This window comes from Leptosomus discolor, chromosome 1 (assembly GCF_034619465.1).
Source record: "Leptosomus discolor isolate bLepDis1 chromosome 1, bLepDis1.hap2, whole genome shotgun sequence".
Lineage (NCBI taxonomy): Eukaryota > Metazoa > Chordata > Aves > Leptosomiformes > Leptosomidae > Leptosomus > Leptosomus discolor.
The window spans coordinates 61,767,031-61,783,917 of record NC_141391.1 but is presented as its reverse complement, the minus strand read 5'-3'; the positions used below and the strand labels follow the sequence as shown (position 1 = coordinate 61,783,917).

Here is a 16,887-nt window from a genome sequence, read left to right as displayed (position 1 = left end):
TCTGGACAGGCTGGATTGATGGGCCGAGGTCAATGCTATGAGGTTCAACAAGGCCAAGTGCCAGGTCCTGCTCTTTGGTCACCACAACCCCATGCAGCGCTACAGGCTTGGGGATGAGTGGCTGGAAAGCTGCTGGGCAGAAAAGGACCTGGGGGTGGTGGTCAGCAGCCGGCTGAACATGAGCCAACAGTGTGCCCAGGTGGCCAAGAAGGCCAACAGCATCCTGGCCTGTATCAGAAATAATGTGGCCAGCAGGAGCAGAGAAGTGATGGTGCCCCTGTACTCAGCATTGGTCAGGCCACACCTCAAATACTGTGTGCAGTTTTGGGCCCCTCACTAGAAGAAGGACATGGAGGTGCTGGAGTGTGTCCAGAGAAGGACAATGAAGCTGGTGAAGGGCCTGGAGAACAGGTCTTATGAGGAGCGGCTGAGGGAACTGGGGTTGTTTGGTCTGGAGGAGGCTGAGGGGAGACCTTATCACTCTCTACAACTATCTGAAAGTGAGGTGAGTGTTGGTCTCCTAAGTAAGAAGCAATAGGACAAGAGGAAATTGCCTCAAGTTGCACCAGGGGAGGTTTAGATTGGACATTAGGAAAAATTTCTTTACTGAAAGAGCAGTCAAACATTGAAACAGGCTGCCCAGGGAGATGGTGGAGTCACCCTCCCTGGAAGTGTTCAAAAAATGTGTAGATATGGCACTTCAGGACATGGTTTAGTGGGCATGGTGGGGTTGGGTTGACAGTTGGACTTGATCTCAGAGGTCTATTCCAACATAACGATTCTGTGATGGTATGATCTCTCCCCTGTCCAGCTGAGGAGCAGGAGAGTGATAGATCGGCTTTGGTGGGCACCTGGCATCCAGCCAGGGTCAACCCAACACAGAGGGTCTGCAAATAATGGAAAGAAGTAGCAAATCTCTCCACAAATGTTCAAGTTACCTGACAGTTCTCAGTGGTTAGGTGGATGAAAGGTGCACAACTGCATTTGCCATCCCCTGGACATGGGTAAGACCAGACCTAGATCGGACTGAGAATCTGATGTGACTTCATCCTGAGGCAACCTGCCTCTGTGATAGAGAGCGTCCCCTGTGCCTCTGCCAGCTGGAAGCCAGCTGAGCCTTCGTTGGCCAAACAGCCTGTGAAGTCATTAAAAATTCAGCCTCCAAAGCATTTTTCTCTGAGCCAAATTATAGGCATTAAGATAGCAGCAGCATTGGCTTTGCCAGCCAAGACTAAAATTAGGTTGCATGATTTATTTTACAACTTGTTTGGGTGCTGACAAATAGCGCCAGATCTGTACGCAGATTTCCCAAGCCACGCTTGTGCAGGGGAAGAAAAGCTGGAGGAGGGAAAGGCAGGAGGATAGAAGTGTGTCACCTTTACTTCCTCACTGATGTGCTTTTTTTAATCTGCCAATGCTGCCCTGCTAGAGAGAGGAAGGACCTTCTGTAAATTCTACAGCTATGAAATTTCTTTTTAAATAAAAACATTTTTAAAGTTCTCCTCCACTAAAGGAGACTGGCTTGTCTCATACAGCAAAACATATGCTGAGAAGGCATGTGATTTCAGCTTGTAAATACATCAAGAGTGTAAAGGTAGGGAAAGGAGAGGAGCCCAAGGGTGATGGATATCAAACAGGGCCTGCACGAATTTTTAGACTGGAAATCACATGTCTTGTAACTGCTCAACATCCTGAAAAATCACATCAATGGCAACAGCAGGACACAAAAGTTATGGCTTTAAAAGTTGGAGCTTGGTAAGTTTTTATGGCATTTCATATGAGGTTGCTGGTTGGAAAAGACGTTTGCTGACCCAAGTGGTCCATTCTCAGCATGGAATTTTCTTAAAGCAAGTGATTTTTTGTGTGCTTTTCCATAAATATATTTGCAGTGATTAGAAATGCAAAATACAAAATCTTTTCGAAATTCATGACTCCGACTCCTTGATGATGGAGTTCAATTTTCTTTATTGTTTGCCTTAACAAAAGAAAAGCAATAAAGAGAAAAATTGATAGTGTCTTTTTAGGGTTGAAGTTCTCCCACAAAGAGCCTTAATTTTGGTGAGGTTTCTGTAGCTAAATGACAAAGAAAAGCATTTGGGGATGTGTGTATACCTGAGAAGAGGTTGTAGCAAGGTGGGGGTCGGTCTCTTCTCCCAAGTAACAAGCGACAGGACGAGAGGAAACAGCCTCAAGTTGCACCAGGGGAGGTTTAGTTTGGACATTCAGAAGAATTTCTTCACCGAAAGTGTTGTCAAGCATTGGAACAGGCTACCAAGGGAAGCGGTGGAGTCGCTGTACCTGGAGATATTTAAAAGACATGTAGATATGGTGTTTAGTGCCATGGTTTAGTGGTGGACTTGGCAGTATCAGGTTAACGCTTAGACTTGATGATCTTTAGGGTCCTTTCCAACCTAAACTATTCTACGATTCTATACACAGCATCAGTGTTTCACACTAGCTTTCTGTCACCTGAGGTTCAATCATTTGACAAAGGGCAACTGAATCCCCAAAGCCGCAGGTTGGGCAATTGCTCCCATGGCAAGGGGCTGGTGGGGCGCCCCTTAGCCTAGGCACCTGCTCTGTCTGATCCGGGGAGGATTTTGGAAACTCCTTTTCCTAACTGTAAACTGTTTCCCACCCTAATGTTACGAAAATGGAGTGAACTAGTGGGAACTTGAGCTCACGACACGGAGAAAACCGACGCCAAGACGTCCAAATGCGTAAGTCAGAGACAAGGGCAGAGCCGTCTTTCCCCAGCATCTTCCTCTGAGGCGAGTATCAGCAAAGCCCCTCAGCCGCTCTCAGCTGCCAGGCTCCACCGGGGCTGAGGCAGCGCCGGGCTCACCCGCCGCCGCCCGCCGCCCGCCCCTCCGCCGCCGAGGCAGCCCGGGGTTCGCCCGGGGTTCACCCGCCGCCGCCCGCCAACCGCCCCTCAGCCGCGGAAGCAGCCCGGGGCTCAGGCGCCGCCGCCCCCCCCGCCAGACTACCTCTCCCAGCAGCGCCGCTCAGCGCGGGAAGTGGTGCGCTGCCCGCCCCGCCCCGCCCCGCCCCGTCCCCGCGGAAGCAGTTGAGTGTGGGGGCGCCCGCCCCGCCCTGCCTCGCTCCCCTCAGGCGCCGCGGGGATGGTTCACTGAGGAGCCGAGGCGGTAGCCGGGCGCAGGGACAGGGTGGCAGCGGCTCCGCGATCCCACTCCGCCTCCGTCCCATGCAGCCGCGCCGAGGTCGGGACTCCCCGGTGCCGCGGTGAGGGAAGGAGGAAGGTCCCGGCCGCTGTCCCTCCCGCGCCTCGGCGGTGTTTCTCTGTCGGGGAAAGTGCTGTAAATGCGGGGCCTGTGGCCGCTCTGCGTCGCCCTGGGAGCCGTGGCGGCGGGAGCCGCGGCGGGCGGGGGCGGCCGGCTGAGCCCCGAGCGCAGTGCGGTATGGGGGCCCGGGCTGCGGGCGGAGGCTGCCCTCCCCGCTCGCTATTTTTACGTGCAGGCCGTGGACGCCGAAGGGCAGAGGTAAGCGCGGCGGCTGATTTTCACGGAGATGGTGGGCAGAAAAAAATCCGAGAGATCGGTTAAAAGGTGACTTTCCCTGGCCGCCGATCCCCTCCCGGTCAGGAGGGGGAAACGAGTTAGGCGGGGAGCGGCAGGACTTTCTACGCGCCCTTCGCCGGGCGTCTGCACCCCCTGCGACTTCCCCCCACGGCGAGCAGCCCCGTACGTATTTGCGGGCCCTGGTTCGGAATCGTTAATTGCTGGATTTCTTGTGAAGGAGCGAAGCGCCCTGCTCCCGCCTCCCTTCCTGGAATCGCAGCAGTGCCCCGTCCTCGGCGAGGCTGACCTTGTCTGCCCATGTCCCAGCTGAACCGCTTTCACCTTTGGGGCAGAAATTTACTGGGTATTTTCGTGTAGAAAAGGAAGGCTGAAGGCTCCCACCCTGACTTTTGAAAAAGCTAATTAATCTTTTAGGAGTATCAAATAGCTGCACAAGGGGATGAGATAAGAGGATGAAAATATTCAACAACAAAACACGTGTGTTAGTCCAACCAACAAGTTATGTTTTATTCTGCTTTGTCAAAACCTTGACAATAACTAACATACTTAATTTGTGATACACCTGTTGAGGTGTCCTGCTTGTTTCCACTGTTAGGAACATCAGTGTTTCTCCTAAAGGCGTTGGCACAAGATCAGTAGTCATTTAGGAATTACTCTATAGGCCATTAGGTGAACTTCATAGGAATGAAATAGGTAAACTTAGTTTTCAGAAGACACTCAGGGCTTTCCATTTCTACAGGAAAGAAACCCTGACCGTCCAAGCTAGATAGGAGCTCAGAGTGCTCCCATCCAGGTTAGATGCACCATGGCACGTGCAAGTCTGGAAGCTGCCAATTCAGCTTCTCTTGGGAGAGTATTTCCTACGTTTAGTGGAACTGGCAGCTCTCTAGTATGTCTGGACCAGTTTCAGGAAATGTGACCAGGCTGCTGGGCTGTAATCCGTTAGTCCAGCTGCTCCCACCATATCTCTCTCTGCCCCAATAATTGGGGACAATCTCTCTCCCTACATAATTGGGATCATGTTTAAAGAGGTGGAAGAAAGTTGGCAGGTGCAGCATTTTGACTGTGCCGACTTTAATAGCTCAATGACATGTGATAACTTCCTGGTTTTCCAAATTATTTTATTTGGTGTTCTGGAGATTTTTCTGTGATTGGTGGACGGTGAATTTTACCACAATGTCATAAGTACACTGAATTACACGATACCACTCCAATGTTTTTTCCCTACCCCACTGGCATTTGTAATATCCTTTTTTTTCCTCCTGTATGAGCTGCCATAATGATCAAGAAGTTTAACTTCACTCTACTTGCTTAAATAATACCTGGAAAATAAGGTAATCTGGAAACATTTTGCTTCCGTATGTAAAACAATAAGACTTATTAAGCTGCTAAAGTGAAGCTTGTTCTAGTATTTATTTTTTTTATAGAATCACAGAGTGCTTTGGGTTGGAAGGGTTCTTAAAGATCACCCAGTTCCAACCCCCCTGCCATGGGCAGGGACACCTTCCACCAGACCATGTTGCTCAAAGGCCCATCCAGCCTGGCCTTGAACACTGCCAGGGAGGGGGCAGCCACAGCTTCTCTGGGCAACCTGTGCCAGTGTCTCACCTCCCATTTCTTCCTAATTATCTAATCTAAATCTGCCCTGTTTCAGTTTAAAACCATTGCCCCTTGTCCTGTCCCTACAGGACGGGACACCAAGATATATCTACCAAGATCCTTTTATCTGCATGCTTTCTACCTTCCCATCATTTTACACTTGAGCTACTACTAATCAAGAGCTATGCTGGATTTTTAAAGGTGCTCTGTTCCTATATAATCAAAGAACTTATTTCCGACACTGTTGAACATGTTGGGCACCAAGTGATTTTGGAGGTGTGTTCATGAGTATCTGAGTGGAAACTTCTTGATACCTACTGCTTCTAACAGCATGAGACGCTTTAGGTAGCCTAACAAAATTCTGTTCGGAAAGATCACGCCTTGCTTGTGAACGTTACGACGTGCTCATGAAGACCTAGCGGGGCTCAGTGAAGTCATTGGAAATGTGTCAAGTTGAAAAGGAATGGATCAGACTAAGAAAGCTGTTGTGTGTTTCCTTTTTTATTAAGCTCCCACTTGTTTTCTGGGTAGGTTCACTTCATCACCGGGTGAAAGTGCATTCCAGGTGAAGATCACCGCTCCTGATGAACAGTTCACTCGCGTTGGTGTGCAGGTATTAGACAGAAAAGATGGTTCCTTCCTTGTGAGATACAGGATGTATGCAAGCTACAAAAACCTGAAGATAGAAGTCAAAACTGGAGATAAACATGTTGCAAAGTCTCCCTACATTTTAGAAGGTAAGAAGCAGCACTACACACAGATTTCTTATCATGGCTTTTTCTAGGATTAGCACAGGATTCTGCAGGACCTCGGTACTTCTCCAGGCTATCAAATCCCATCAGAATTATGGATTCATTATAAGCATCCTGCACGTACTATTCAAAATAATAAAAAGAAACAAATGCTGTGAAGCTGTTGCCTAGCAAATCTATGTGCAGGGCTCACACATAAGCTGATGGAGCTTGGCATGACTCCATTGGAGTCAAAAAAGGTTAAAACATCCATTGAGAGTTGCTGAAGGTTTGCCCCTAAGCAATGAATGCCCAGTGCCTGACCCTCTTTTGTGAGCTCAACAGCTCAATAGTGCGACTTATTAAAAATAAAATAATTGTGTTCCTGATAGGACCTATTTACCATGAAAACTGTGACTGCCCTCAGGAGGAGAGCAGTGCATGGCTGGAAGAGATGAACTGCCCTCAGATCATTCCACAGATTCAAAGAGACCTAGCAAATTTTCCCATTGTTGATCCAGATAAGATTGCAAAAGAGATTCCACAGCGGTTTGGACAAAGACAGAGTTTGTGTCATTACACCATCAAAGATAACGAGGTAGGGAATGGGATTTGGTGGCAAGTCATACAACTAGTCTGTTTGGCTGTTCCCAGTTGAAAGGCTTCTTGTAGCCTGGTCTTTAAGATAAACTTCCTTTGCTTGCTTCGCTGTCCTTGAATACTTTGCAGTTTGTATATGAGCTCAGCAATATCTGCCCTACTTTGTAAAGTGCTTTCTGTCCACGCTACAAGTGAAGCACAGTGGAGGCAGATTGCTCTCCAAGCAATCAGTGTGAGTCCTGGGAACAGACCCAAGTCTCCTAAATGCTAACACAGTTTCATGTTCTCTGAGTAATATTGCTGTGGAGTGTCTTGATCATCTAATTTGACAGGCATCAATAAATTACATTGTGCATAATTCTGAGGTAAAGAAATACCACGTTTAGGTCGACTGAGGATCACAGCTACAGTTCTTTCTAACAAAACTGTACTGACTTTCAGTAGAGTTTCATATGGAAATGAGAACGATGGGACACAACAGAAACAGGCAACCAGTTTCTGTTTCCATGAGACAGACCTAAAATGTCTGCAAAAGCAAGCAAAGCTTGTCCTTTTTTTTGGGTCACTTTTCTGTGATGAGTTAGAGAGATGAGATTTCTAAGGCTTCCCAGCCGATTCATAAATCTGTACAGCCGTACAATCTGTCTGACTAGTTACTAAGTGATTAACAGAGCTCTAAATTGTGCCAGCCGTTCTCTGAAATGAAAAAAACACCAGACCAGTAAAACCTGTGTTTATTTTCAGGTTTATATAAAGACGTATGGGGAACATGTTGGCTTCAGAATTTTCATGGATGCCATACTGCTTTCTTTGACAAGAAAAGTGAGTAGATCTGTACAGTCATTTATTCTACATGTCCTAACTTATAGAAGCCTGGGCTTTACAAATATACTTCACCATATTTGTTGCTATTTCTGTTAAAAAGCTCTTCTTGTTCTTCAGTTTATAATGGAAAGATGAGATGGATTTTCCGTGTTTGAAGTTGGCGTGTTCTAGAATGCAATCTGAAATGTTAACTGAATAGCAGGCTTTTACAGCAGATTTGGACAGTGTGTAGGGTTTTTTTCCTATAGATGAAATACATAGCATCTAATAGAAAACGCTGTCTCTGCTAGTACATTTTACAGGATGACTGAATAACAAAGGCATCACAAATGTATTCTTCAGAGATTTGTCCTAGGCTCAGTCCCCATTTAATAACTTTGTTACATTTTGACTGAACGATGGACTAGAGAACATGCTTACTGAATTTTCAGATAGCAAAAATGAAAGAACCTGCAAGCACCTCACAGTACAGCATCATAATTAAAATTTTTCTTAAGAAGTAAGAGTAAATTGTATGGAAAAGGGGATAAAATAAAGTGACAAGGGCAGGATATTACACAAAGGCTGGGTAAGTCATGTAGGTAGGACATGTGTTTGAAACAGGGAGGGAGTGATTGTTTTCTGCAGAAAAGTGTGATGGTTACAGTATCACAAATTTAACATGAGTCACCAGTGGCATGCTGTTGTGAAAACACACACATTTAACAGAACAAACACATGAAAGAAATGTGAAGTAACCTTTCCACTACACTCGGGATTGGTGATGGATTGGTCATGCTTCAGGAAAGATTGTTCGGTTACTGACATTGCACAGGAAAGCACTAAGAATGACTAGACAAACAAATGAAGGTTCATTTAAGCAGGGATGGTTTCATCTAAAAAGGAAGACATGAATGTAGCCATTAATTGTCAAAAAGGTTGCTCTCTGGAAGATGGAAGCTATTCTCAGTGTCAATAGTGTTGGACAAGAAATAATGGAATTAAATTGCATCAAAGGCATTTAGACTAAATGTTGGAAAAGACTGGCTAACTCCAAAGTCAGAAACTGTTTAGAGACCTAGAAGACACAATTTGTCTCATCCCCATTAAATACTTTAGGAATTTCTATTAAGACAGTGTCACTGGAAGACAGTAGATGTACTGGGTTGGAGAAGAAGATTGAACCTGTTGAATGATTCTGCCATCAAGGATGTAGATAAAATAGAATTTGTAGCTTTTCTACGTCCATTACGACCATGAGATGGCACTGTACTCATAAAGTTCAGTGCTGAAGGTTAGAATGTGTAGCCAAACCCCCTTTGAAATTAATATGAAAAAATAAAACCTCTTCTCTTGGTGTGTGTGCTACAGAAGACAAAAAGTACTGCTTTGGGTCACAGCTTGGATGTCTCTGCCAAAGGTTTTCCCGTGTCATCAAGTTGGAGAAGGATATCTTCAACCATTTAGGAGGATGTTTGATGTTTGGCAAATTATTAATTTCTATCTCTGTCTGTAAAGATAAATTAGAAACTTAATGAAACCTGTTTGGGCCACAGAAGAATTGTGACATGTTAGCCTGTGACCAGCCATTCTGGTCTGAAGAATAAAGGGGTTTGAGAGGAGAAATGCTTTCATGCATATATGATGAGTCAGCAATATGTTTAAATTATATTTTTACATGTATATGTATATTTAATTTGAGAATTATTAACATTCATAATTGTTCTTTCTTCGGAGACAATCTTTTCTCATAGTAGATACTAAGATCGTTGATGATAACACTTGAACAAAATGTCCTAATCACACATATGTACAGTTGTAATCTATAAATTATCTGTTAGTAGTCAGGACAGAGATTTTGGAGTTAGTCCAACAGTTTTCCATACATGCCAGTATGATAATCAGGTGTTCATAATAGTCGATTACCCAATTAGACTTATTAAGGAGGGAGGCAAAAACAAAAGAAAAAAAGGTTATGTCACAGTATAAAACCTACGACCTGCCTATCTTGTGAAAACGGTGCAGTTCTCATTTCCCTTTCTCAGAAAAGAGCTACACAGCAAGAAGGCTGTTTGGGCATGCAAAGACTAGCTAATTTGTCTGGGATTCCTTTGCTTTGAAAGAGCAAACTGAGGGGATTTATATTTTTTAAAAATTATTGTCGTGAGGAGGATGAACTAAGAACAGATACAGCATCAGTTCTGCACTGACATTACACATGGCTTCAGGGTTCTGTAAAACTCAACCATATGTCGCCTTCAGCCTTCTGCTCTCCAGACTGAAATGTCCCACCATTTTCAGTTTCTCCTCACAAGGCAGCTGGTCCATCGCTATCGTAGTAGCTACCTTTCTTTGTACCTTCTCTTCGTTTGCAAATACCGGAACCACACACAATGCTCAGATTTTCATATAGCACAACATTATGCCCTCTGTCCTGTTGTTACAACATTTCCTGGTCATCAACAGTACTTTGCTTGCTTTTTGGCTGCAGCAGTGATTTCAGATATGGTTCCATACTACCAACTGTTTCAAATAAGTGAGGATATTATGCTTAATTATTAACACCACTGCTGACTAAATGTGGTCTTCCCATCGTGGCTGTTCATTTCTGTTACTTCTGCTGGATTTAGTTATCATGCAGACACGGGGCAAATCAGTTCACTGACGTGACAGAAAACTAATTTACCACCCAACAGCAGTTTTCCATACAGTCAACAAGGCAGTTCAACTTACCTTGGGACTATACAATTGCTTACTAGATCCCAGTGCTAGCCTCGTACAAAGACTGTGTGGCCAATCATATGAAGTGTAACAAGAAACTGTCCTCTAAACTGGGGTGTGCCTATCCCTTAAAAAAAAAAAAAAAAAGAGAGAGCACTTATATGACTTTGTGCAAATCTTAAAAAAAAAAAAAATCATCTTGGAGGCTTTACTCTGGTCTCAGTACTTCTAACATGTTTCTAAACTTTTTAACAATTTATTCCAGGTACATTAAGTATATTAGACACCTGACTGTTTTTTTCTCTTGGTGAGGTTTTTTTAAAAATGCAGGATGCCAGCAGAAGAATACTACTTTGTATTAAAATGCATTTGTGCCTACTTTGCTTCTGTTTAGGTGAAAATGCCAGATGTAGAGTTTTTTGTTAATTTGGGGGACTGGCCTCTGGAGAAAAAGAAGCCCCCACAGAACCTGCACCCCATCTTCTCATGGTGTGGGTCCAGTGAGTCAAAAGACATTGTCATGCCAACATACGACTTAACAGACTCAGTTTTGGAGACTATGGGACGGTAAGAAATTGCTTAAAATTAAAAAAAAAATTCACAGTGAATGATGTTCCAAAAAAATATTTGTATGAACGATATATTAACTGTTTTTATTTCTTCATTGAGACATTGGCACCCCGTAGGTAGGCAATAACTGTGTGAACCATATCTTAACATTAACCAAATTATGTATTACATACCATAAATGACATATATTAAAATACTTTACTGTTTTATTTACTCAAAATTACTCTAAACAAGTCAGTGAAAACAGAACTTAGAGGGAATGTTGCAAGGGTAGGTATTTTGTTTGTTTGCTTTGTTTCCCCCTGCCATGAACATGCTGACAACTGGCCAGGTCTCTTTTTCCCTGATTTTCCTAGAGTCTTTTTTCTGTACTTTTGTCGTGGTTTGAGCCCACCCAGCCAGCAACAAAGCCCCCTGCAGCTGCTCGCTCACCCCTACCCCATCCCCTGAGGGATGGGGAGGAGAAAATACAACCAAAAGGCTCCAGGGTCAAGACAAAGAACAGGGAGGGCTCACTCACCAGTTATGGTCACGGGCAAAGACAGACTCAACTTGGGGAGAACAAAATCAATTTAATGAACAACCACCACCATCAAGGATAACGAGAGATACAACCAGGTCTTAAAAACACACTTTCCCCCCCCCCCTCCGGTCTTCCCGGGCTCAGCTCTGCTCCCTCTTCCCCCCCAGCAGCGCAGGGGGCAGGGAATGGGGGTCACAGTCCGTCCGGCACAAGGTGTCTCCGCGGCTCCTTCCCCCTCAGCGAGAGGGGCCCTCGCAGCCCTCCCCTGCCCCACCGCGGGGTCCCTCTCCCGGCAGACAGCCCTCCACCCACTGCCCCAACGGGAGTCCTTCCCGCGGGGCCGCAGCTCCCCAGAACCCCCCAGCGCGGGTCCCTCCCGGGGCTGCCGCCCTCCCACCGACGGGCGGCTCCAGCGCGGGCTGCCTCGGAGTCGCGGCTGCTCCGGGCCCGGTCCCTGCTCCTCCGGCCCGGGGCCCTCCGCAGGCTGCAGGCCAACCTCTGGGCCACCGCTGGGCTCCAGGGGCTGCAGGGGCTCAGCCGCCACCCCACCGCGGGCCGCAGGGGAACCTCTGCTCCGGCACAGCTGCCCCTCTCCTTCCTCACTGACCCGGGTGTCCGCAAGGCTGTTTCTCTGTCATCGCCCTCCTCTCCACTCACCGTCAAAGGACCATAAGCAAGGAACTCCCTCAACAGGTTCTTTCACTCCTAAATATTGAGTCATCTGCAGAAGCACCAATTGGCCTGGCCTTGGCCAGAAGCATGTGTGAAATTGGAGCCAGGGGAGCTTCTCGAATCCTCTTACAGGAGCCACCTCTGTAGCCTCCTCCCCTACTGCCAAAACCCCGCCAGACACCAAACCACCACAACCTTTTAAAGCCCAACATAGCCAGAATTCTCAACCTTGAACCTGCTATCTCCCACTTTGATTACTGATCATAACAGGCCTTGGCAACTGCTCTGTTGCTCACTTGAAACACTACAAAGCCAGCTACTAAGAGATCTTCGTAATCCATTTCGAACCTGTTTATCGTTTCACTGCATTCCATTCAGGATCCTTGTCTATATTATCAAGACTTTTCCTAAATTCGCTGCCCCCCTGCCCCCCCAGTTTATTTAACAAAGTTTTTAAGGAAGTGAAGTATGTTGCATTAAGCTAGTTACATTACCCTGCATCACCTTCATCTGTCTGGTGACCGTATCCACTTGTAGCTCTGTTTTTCCATGGCAACGGACAGGTACTCTTTCCACGCTGTCGCTGAACTGATGCCATCTTGCCACAGGCCCGTGAACTTGACCTTCCTTATCTATTGTTATTGCTGCAGAAACACTGATACAGTATGTATAGGAGTGTGCTCGTGGCATACCTCATCCTTGGTATTTGCCTCTTGGTACTGTAAACTCTTTTCACTAATGGCGCTTTTAAAAATTTCAAGTAGGCTTCACTGTTAAATCACTTCTTTCTCCTCCAGAGTCAGTCTGGATATGATGTCAGTTCAAGCAAATACTGGCCCATCATGGGAAGACAAGAATACCACAGCATTCTGGAGAGGGCGTGACAGCCGCAAAGAGAGGCTTGAACTTGTAAAACTCAGCAGAAAATATCCAGAAATCATAGATGCTGCTTTCACAAACTTTTTTTTTTTTAAACATGATGAAAGCCTCTACGGCCCCATTGTTAAGCACATTTCATTTTTTGATTTTTTTAAGGTAAGCCACTAACCATTTTTCATAGAACTACGCTCTCAGTGTTTCCCTTTATTCAAATAACTTTATATGTATTATTGATAATAAAGTGGGGTTTAGTTTTTCAGCACACCACCAGTAACAAGCATGAATAGGCATCCCTTCAGGGGGATCAGCTGCTGTGTTGCTCTTGCACTAAGGATAAGAACGTTTGATTTACATCTAAAGGTTCTGTAGAACCTTGTGTAATCTATATAGCCCCAAGTTCCTTTTCATTTCTTTTTCCTGATTCAGCAATCAGGACTACTAACATAACTAACATAGTGGGAAAATCAGTGGATGAAGTGGCACATCTACCCTCACATCTGAGGATGAGTGTCTAAGAATTTCTGGAGAACTTAACTGGTGAAGAGGGCAGCTCCGTGTACCCTGCACTGTGATGAATTCCAAACTAAATAACAAAAGCTACTTAAGACACTGACGCTTGCCTAGCCAATCCTACCTTTCTCAATACCGGCAAGTCAGTAGTACCAGTGCTCTCAGAGTAATATAACCTAACCAAGCTACTTGGATCTTCTGTTTGTTCATAACTTTTGGTCATTTTCTTTCCAGTATAAATATCAAATTAATATTGATGGCACAGTGGCAGCATACAGATTGCCTTACCTACTAGCAGGAAACAGTGTGGTGCTAAAGCAAGACTCCATCTACTATGAACATTTTTATAACGAGCTGCAGCCTTGGAAACATTATATTCCATTCAAAAGTGACCTGAGTGATCTACTAGAAAAACTACAGTGGGCAAAAGAGCATGATGAAGAGGTAAATACGCAGTTAGAAGTACTCAGCAATGTTTCTAGACAGAGAGCGCAAAAAGTGCGATTCTTCAAAAAAAGAATTGTACTAGAAGGACTTAAAAATTATTGTAGTCAACTCCAACATACGAAAAACACTTTTTAAAAAGTACATAATACTGCCCTTAATTTGAAATTAAATTGAACTTGGGAAAAATTATCAGTATTTTCATAAGAATGCCTTACTTTTAAGTGTGCTTAAATACAAATAAATGCTATCCTAAACTGTCAAGACTATACTTAACTCCAAAGTCAACACTGGCATCCTGAAACAACTACTATTTTTTGAGAATTTTTTTTTAAAAAATTATTTTCTTTGACAGGCAAAAAATATTGCAAAGTCTGGACAAGAATTTGCAAGAAACAATCTCATGGGAGACCACATTTTTTGTTACTATTTCAAACTTTTCCAGGTTAGTATATTTTTAACAGCTCCTACCACCAAAATAGAAATCCCACAGAAAGAATTCAGGGCAGCGGAGCCGCTGGAAATTGGCCAGTCCAGTACTCGAGGCCACAAAGCGAGCAGCAGCAATGAAGAACTTCAGTTAGTTTACAAACACCACTGTGTGCCGTTATCTCCTCCGACGCCTCTTAAGACTGCGCCGGTGCTTTGAGAGAAGCAGTCAGATCCCATAAATCTTGATCTAATCTGCAAGAATACGTTGCCCACAATGATCAAAGAATTCCACGTCAGGCGCGCGCCCCGTGAAGCGCAGCTGTAAATACCTGTGCATTAGCACCGAGGTACCGACGCTCCAGTGAGGCACCCGCGGGGGCTCCTGTCCGCAGTGAAGTATCTGCTTACCCTGTCTGTGACACAGCGCGGAGTAATGGATTGTGTGGCCCCAGAGTTTTTACAGAATTGCTCCGCTGAGTTGGTGCAATATTTACAACCAGATGTACAAACTAACAAGTTTACGAATTAACACCACCCTCCTTTTTTACAATTAGGAATATGCCAGCTTGCAAGTGAGCGAGCCGAAAATCAGAGATGGGATGGAGAAGGTGCAGCAGCCTGATGATGACCTTTTTCCATGTACTTGCCACAGAAAAAAGGTACGGTACGTACAGCATCACACATGAAGTGCTGGGTGTCTTCGGTTCTTGTTCAGCCAAACTGGAACGGGCATCGCACAGTACCGCGTGGTACCAGTTACCTGACCTGATCATCAACGCCTCTCAAACTCAGAAACATTTCTTAACCCATTTGTGGGACTAGAGAGTTATGAATTAACTGAAAAATGTTTCTTCTTTCTTGACTGCAGGCCAAAGATGAACTCTGACAGAAAGAAATAAAATAATTTTTTGAATAATTACCTACATTCAGACTGTCTTCTTAAGGAAAGAAGAAAAATTTGGATTAAAATGCCAGTGGATAACGTCAATGGATATTATGAAGTTTACTGCATCATGAAATATTTCTTCCGTACTACATACGGAAGAAAACCAAGCACCCCGGTTCCTTTCTATCATGCAGTAGTTGCAGAGCCTTACTCAAAAACTTTTTTATATATTTTTTTTTTTTTTAAAATAAAAACCATGTTTGTATCAGTCATGTGTTACTGTCCTGAGCTACCTTGGAAATGCAGATACTTTTTACTCATGCTTGTTATACTGCGTCTGTTCACAAGTGTGTTCTGCCAGCAAGTGCAGATGATAGAAATTGTAAATCTACCCCTCCACCTACCCCACCACAGTCACCCTTTTCAGACCATAACTTTGTTCCTTCTGAGAGAATCAGTATTCTCAAAGACAGTGATGAGGGGTTTATAATATAGAACACAGCGGTATTGGACACTTTAGGAATACTAGGTAAAATTTTTAAGTTCTATACGATTTTTCACAGATGCTTTGTCTGTGAAACTCACTTTGGCAGTATGGAATTAAGTAGCATTGAACAGTGACTACTGAAACTAAACCATTGTTTCAGAAGTCTATTCTTAATAATACCTGCTTTGCCCTGACACCAAGTAATTCAACTGTTACTTCTGAGTGTATCAACATTGTCTGAAAATGATCCACGATCATTTTCAGTCAAGTGTAAATTCATCACATTCTAAAGTTAACACATATGTTTCCAGTCCAAAGTGAGGATTTCTTTTCTCTGTAACACAGCCAGTCAGTTTAAAATCCATATAGCTATTTTCTTTGCAAACATTTAGATGTGTGCTATGCTTACTGAACAACGTTACCGCTGGCAGATAGCATTCTTGAGGCATCTTGTGAGGAACAACAGAAGAATATTGTATCTGATTAACATTTTTAACTTTCACCAGCTTATTATTTTTACTATAGTAAAGGCAAGCCTAAGGAATTATTTGACCGTGTGGTAAACAATACATGTTCTAATTTAACTATACTAACCTACATTCGAATAGATTTTTTTTACACAATACAGCACCAAAATGAAGCTATCCAACCTAAGCACCTGACCAAAACATCATAGGAACCCTCTCAGCTCACCAGGGCTGGCTTGGCATACGTTAAGCAGCTCTGTGCTGTCACATCCAACAGCTCCTCCCCAGAACAACCCCCAGGCCCAAGCTGCCTGCTCACGTTCAGCAAGCTGCCAGCTGCAAAGATGCAGAATGACCGGAGGAGGTTTTAGGGAAACTCATGGCAGGGGAGATGAGGCCACCATCTCAGGAGTTTTCTCAGGACCAACCAGCCATTTCATCTCGGGGGGGGGGGGGGTCACCACTCAGCTGATGACACGGCTGAAAGCAATGGACACACTGCTGTAACCTTTGGTTGTGCCCACAGGCCGCTCGGAGCCCGTGACGGGGAAGGCTGCAGCTGCAAGCGCGCACACAGCGTTTCCTCCGCTCTGCAATGCTGGGGCTCAGCTGAAGACCCGAGTTCCTCCTGCTAACGGGTAATGAGGCCCAGACCCCCCACCCGCCTCCTCCGAGCCCTCTGTCAGAAGCCTTGCGCAACACGTCACACCGGCTTCCTCCACCAGGAGTTCCTCTGCCAGAATAAGCGTAATTTATCAGTTTTCATTTAACAGTCTTCTCTGCCCCTCTCTCCAAAGGGCCTCTGTGACCGGTCCTTTACAGGAAAGGGAGGGTGACTTCTCAAAACTGTGACCTGTGTCCTTTGCATTGCCTCCTCCTCCTCCCCACACAGGCAGAGAATCTGTCTCCTTGGGGTAGTGACATTGTAAATGATGAGAGATTTCCCTGGATTGGAAGTGTATTGCACTTCAGAGCAGAATTGCACACACACAGCACCAAGGCAGAGTAGTACGAGCCCCGCCC

General features: G+C 44.9%; 1 protein-coding gene across 1 annotated transcript; it reads left to right on the top strand.

The window, feature by feature from the left end:
• Window positions 1–3,321: 3,321 nt before the first annotated feature.
• POGLUT2 (protein O-glucosyltransferase 2) lies at window positions 3,322–15,024 on the top strand. The gene is made up of 10 exons (XM_086482071.1): window positions 3,322–3,500; window positions 5,670–5,875; window positions 6,262–6,467; window positions 7,214–7,291; window positions 10,389–10,561; window positions 12,557–12,794; window positions 13,383–13,592; window positions 13,948–14,037; window positions 14,579–14,683; window positions 14,893–15,024. The coding sequence occupies exons 1-10, from the start codon at window positions 3,322–3,324 to the stop codon at window positions 14,908–14,910; spliced, it is 1,503 nt and encodes a 500-aa protein (XP_086338197.1). The 3' UTR covers window positions 14,911–15,024.
• Window positions 15,025–16,887: the final 1,863 nt, after the last annotated feature.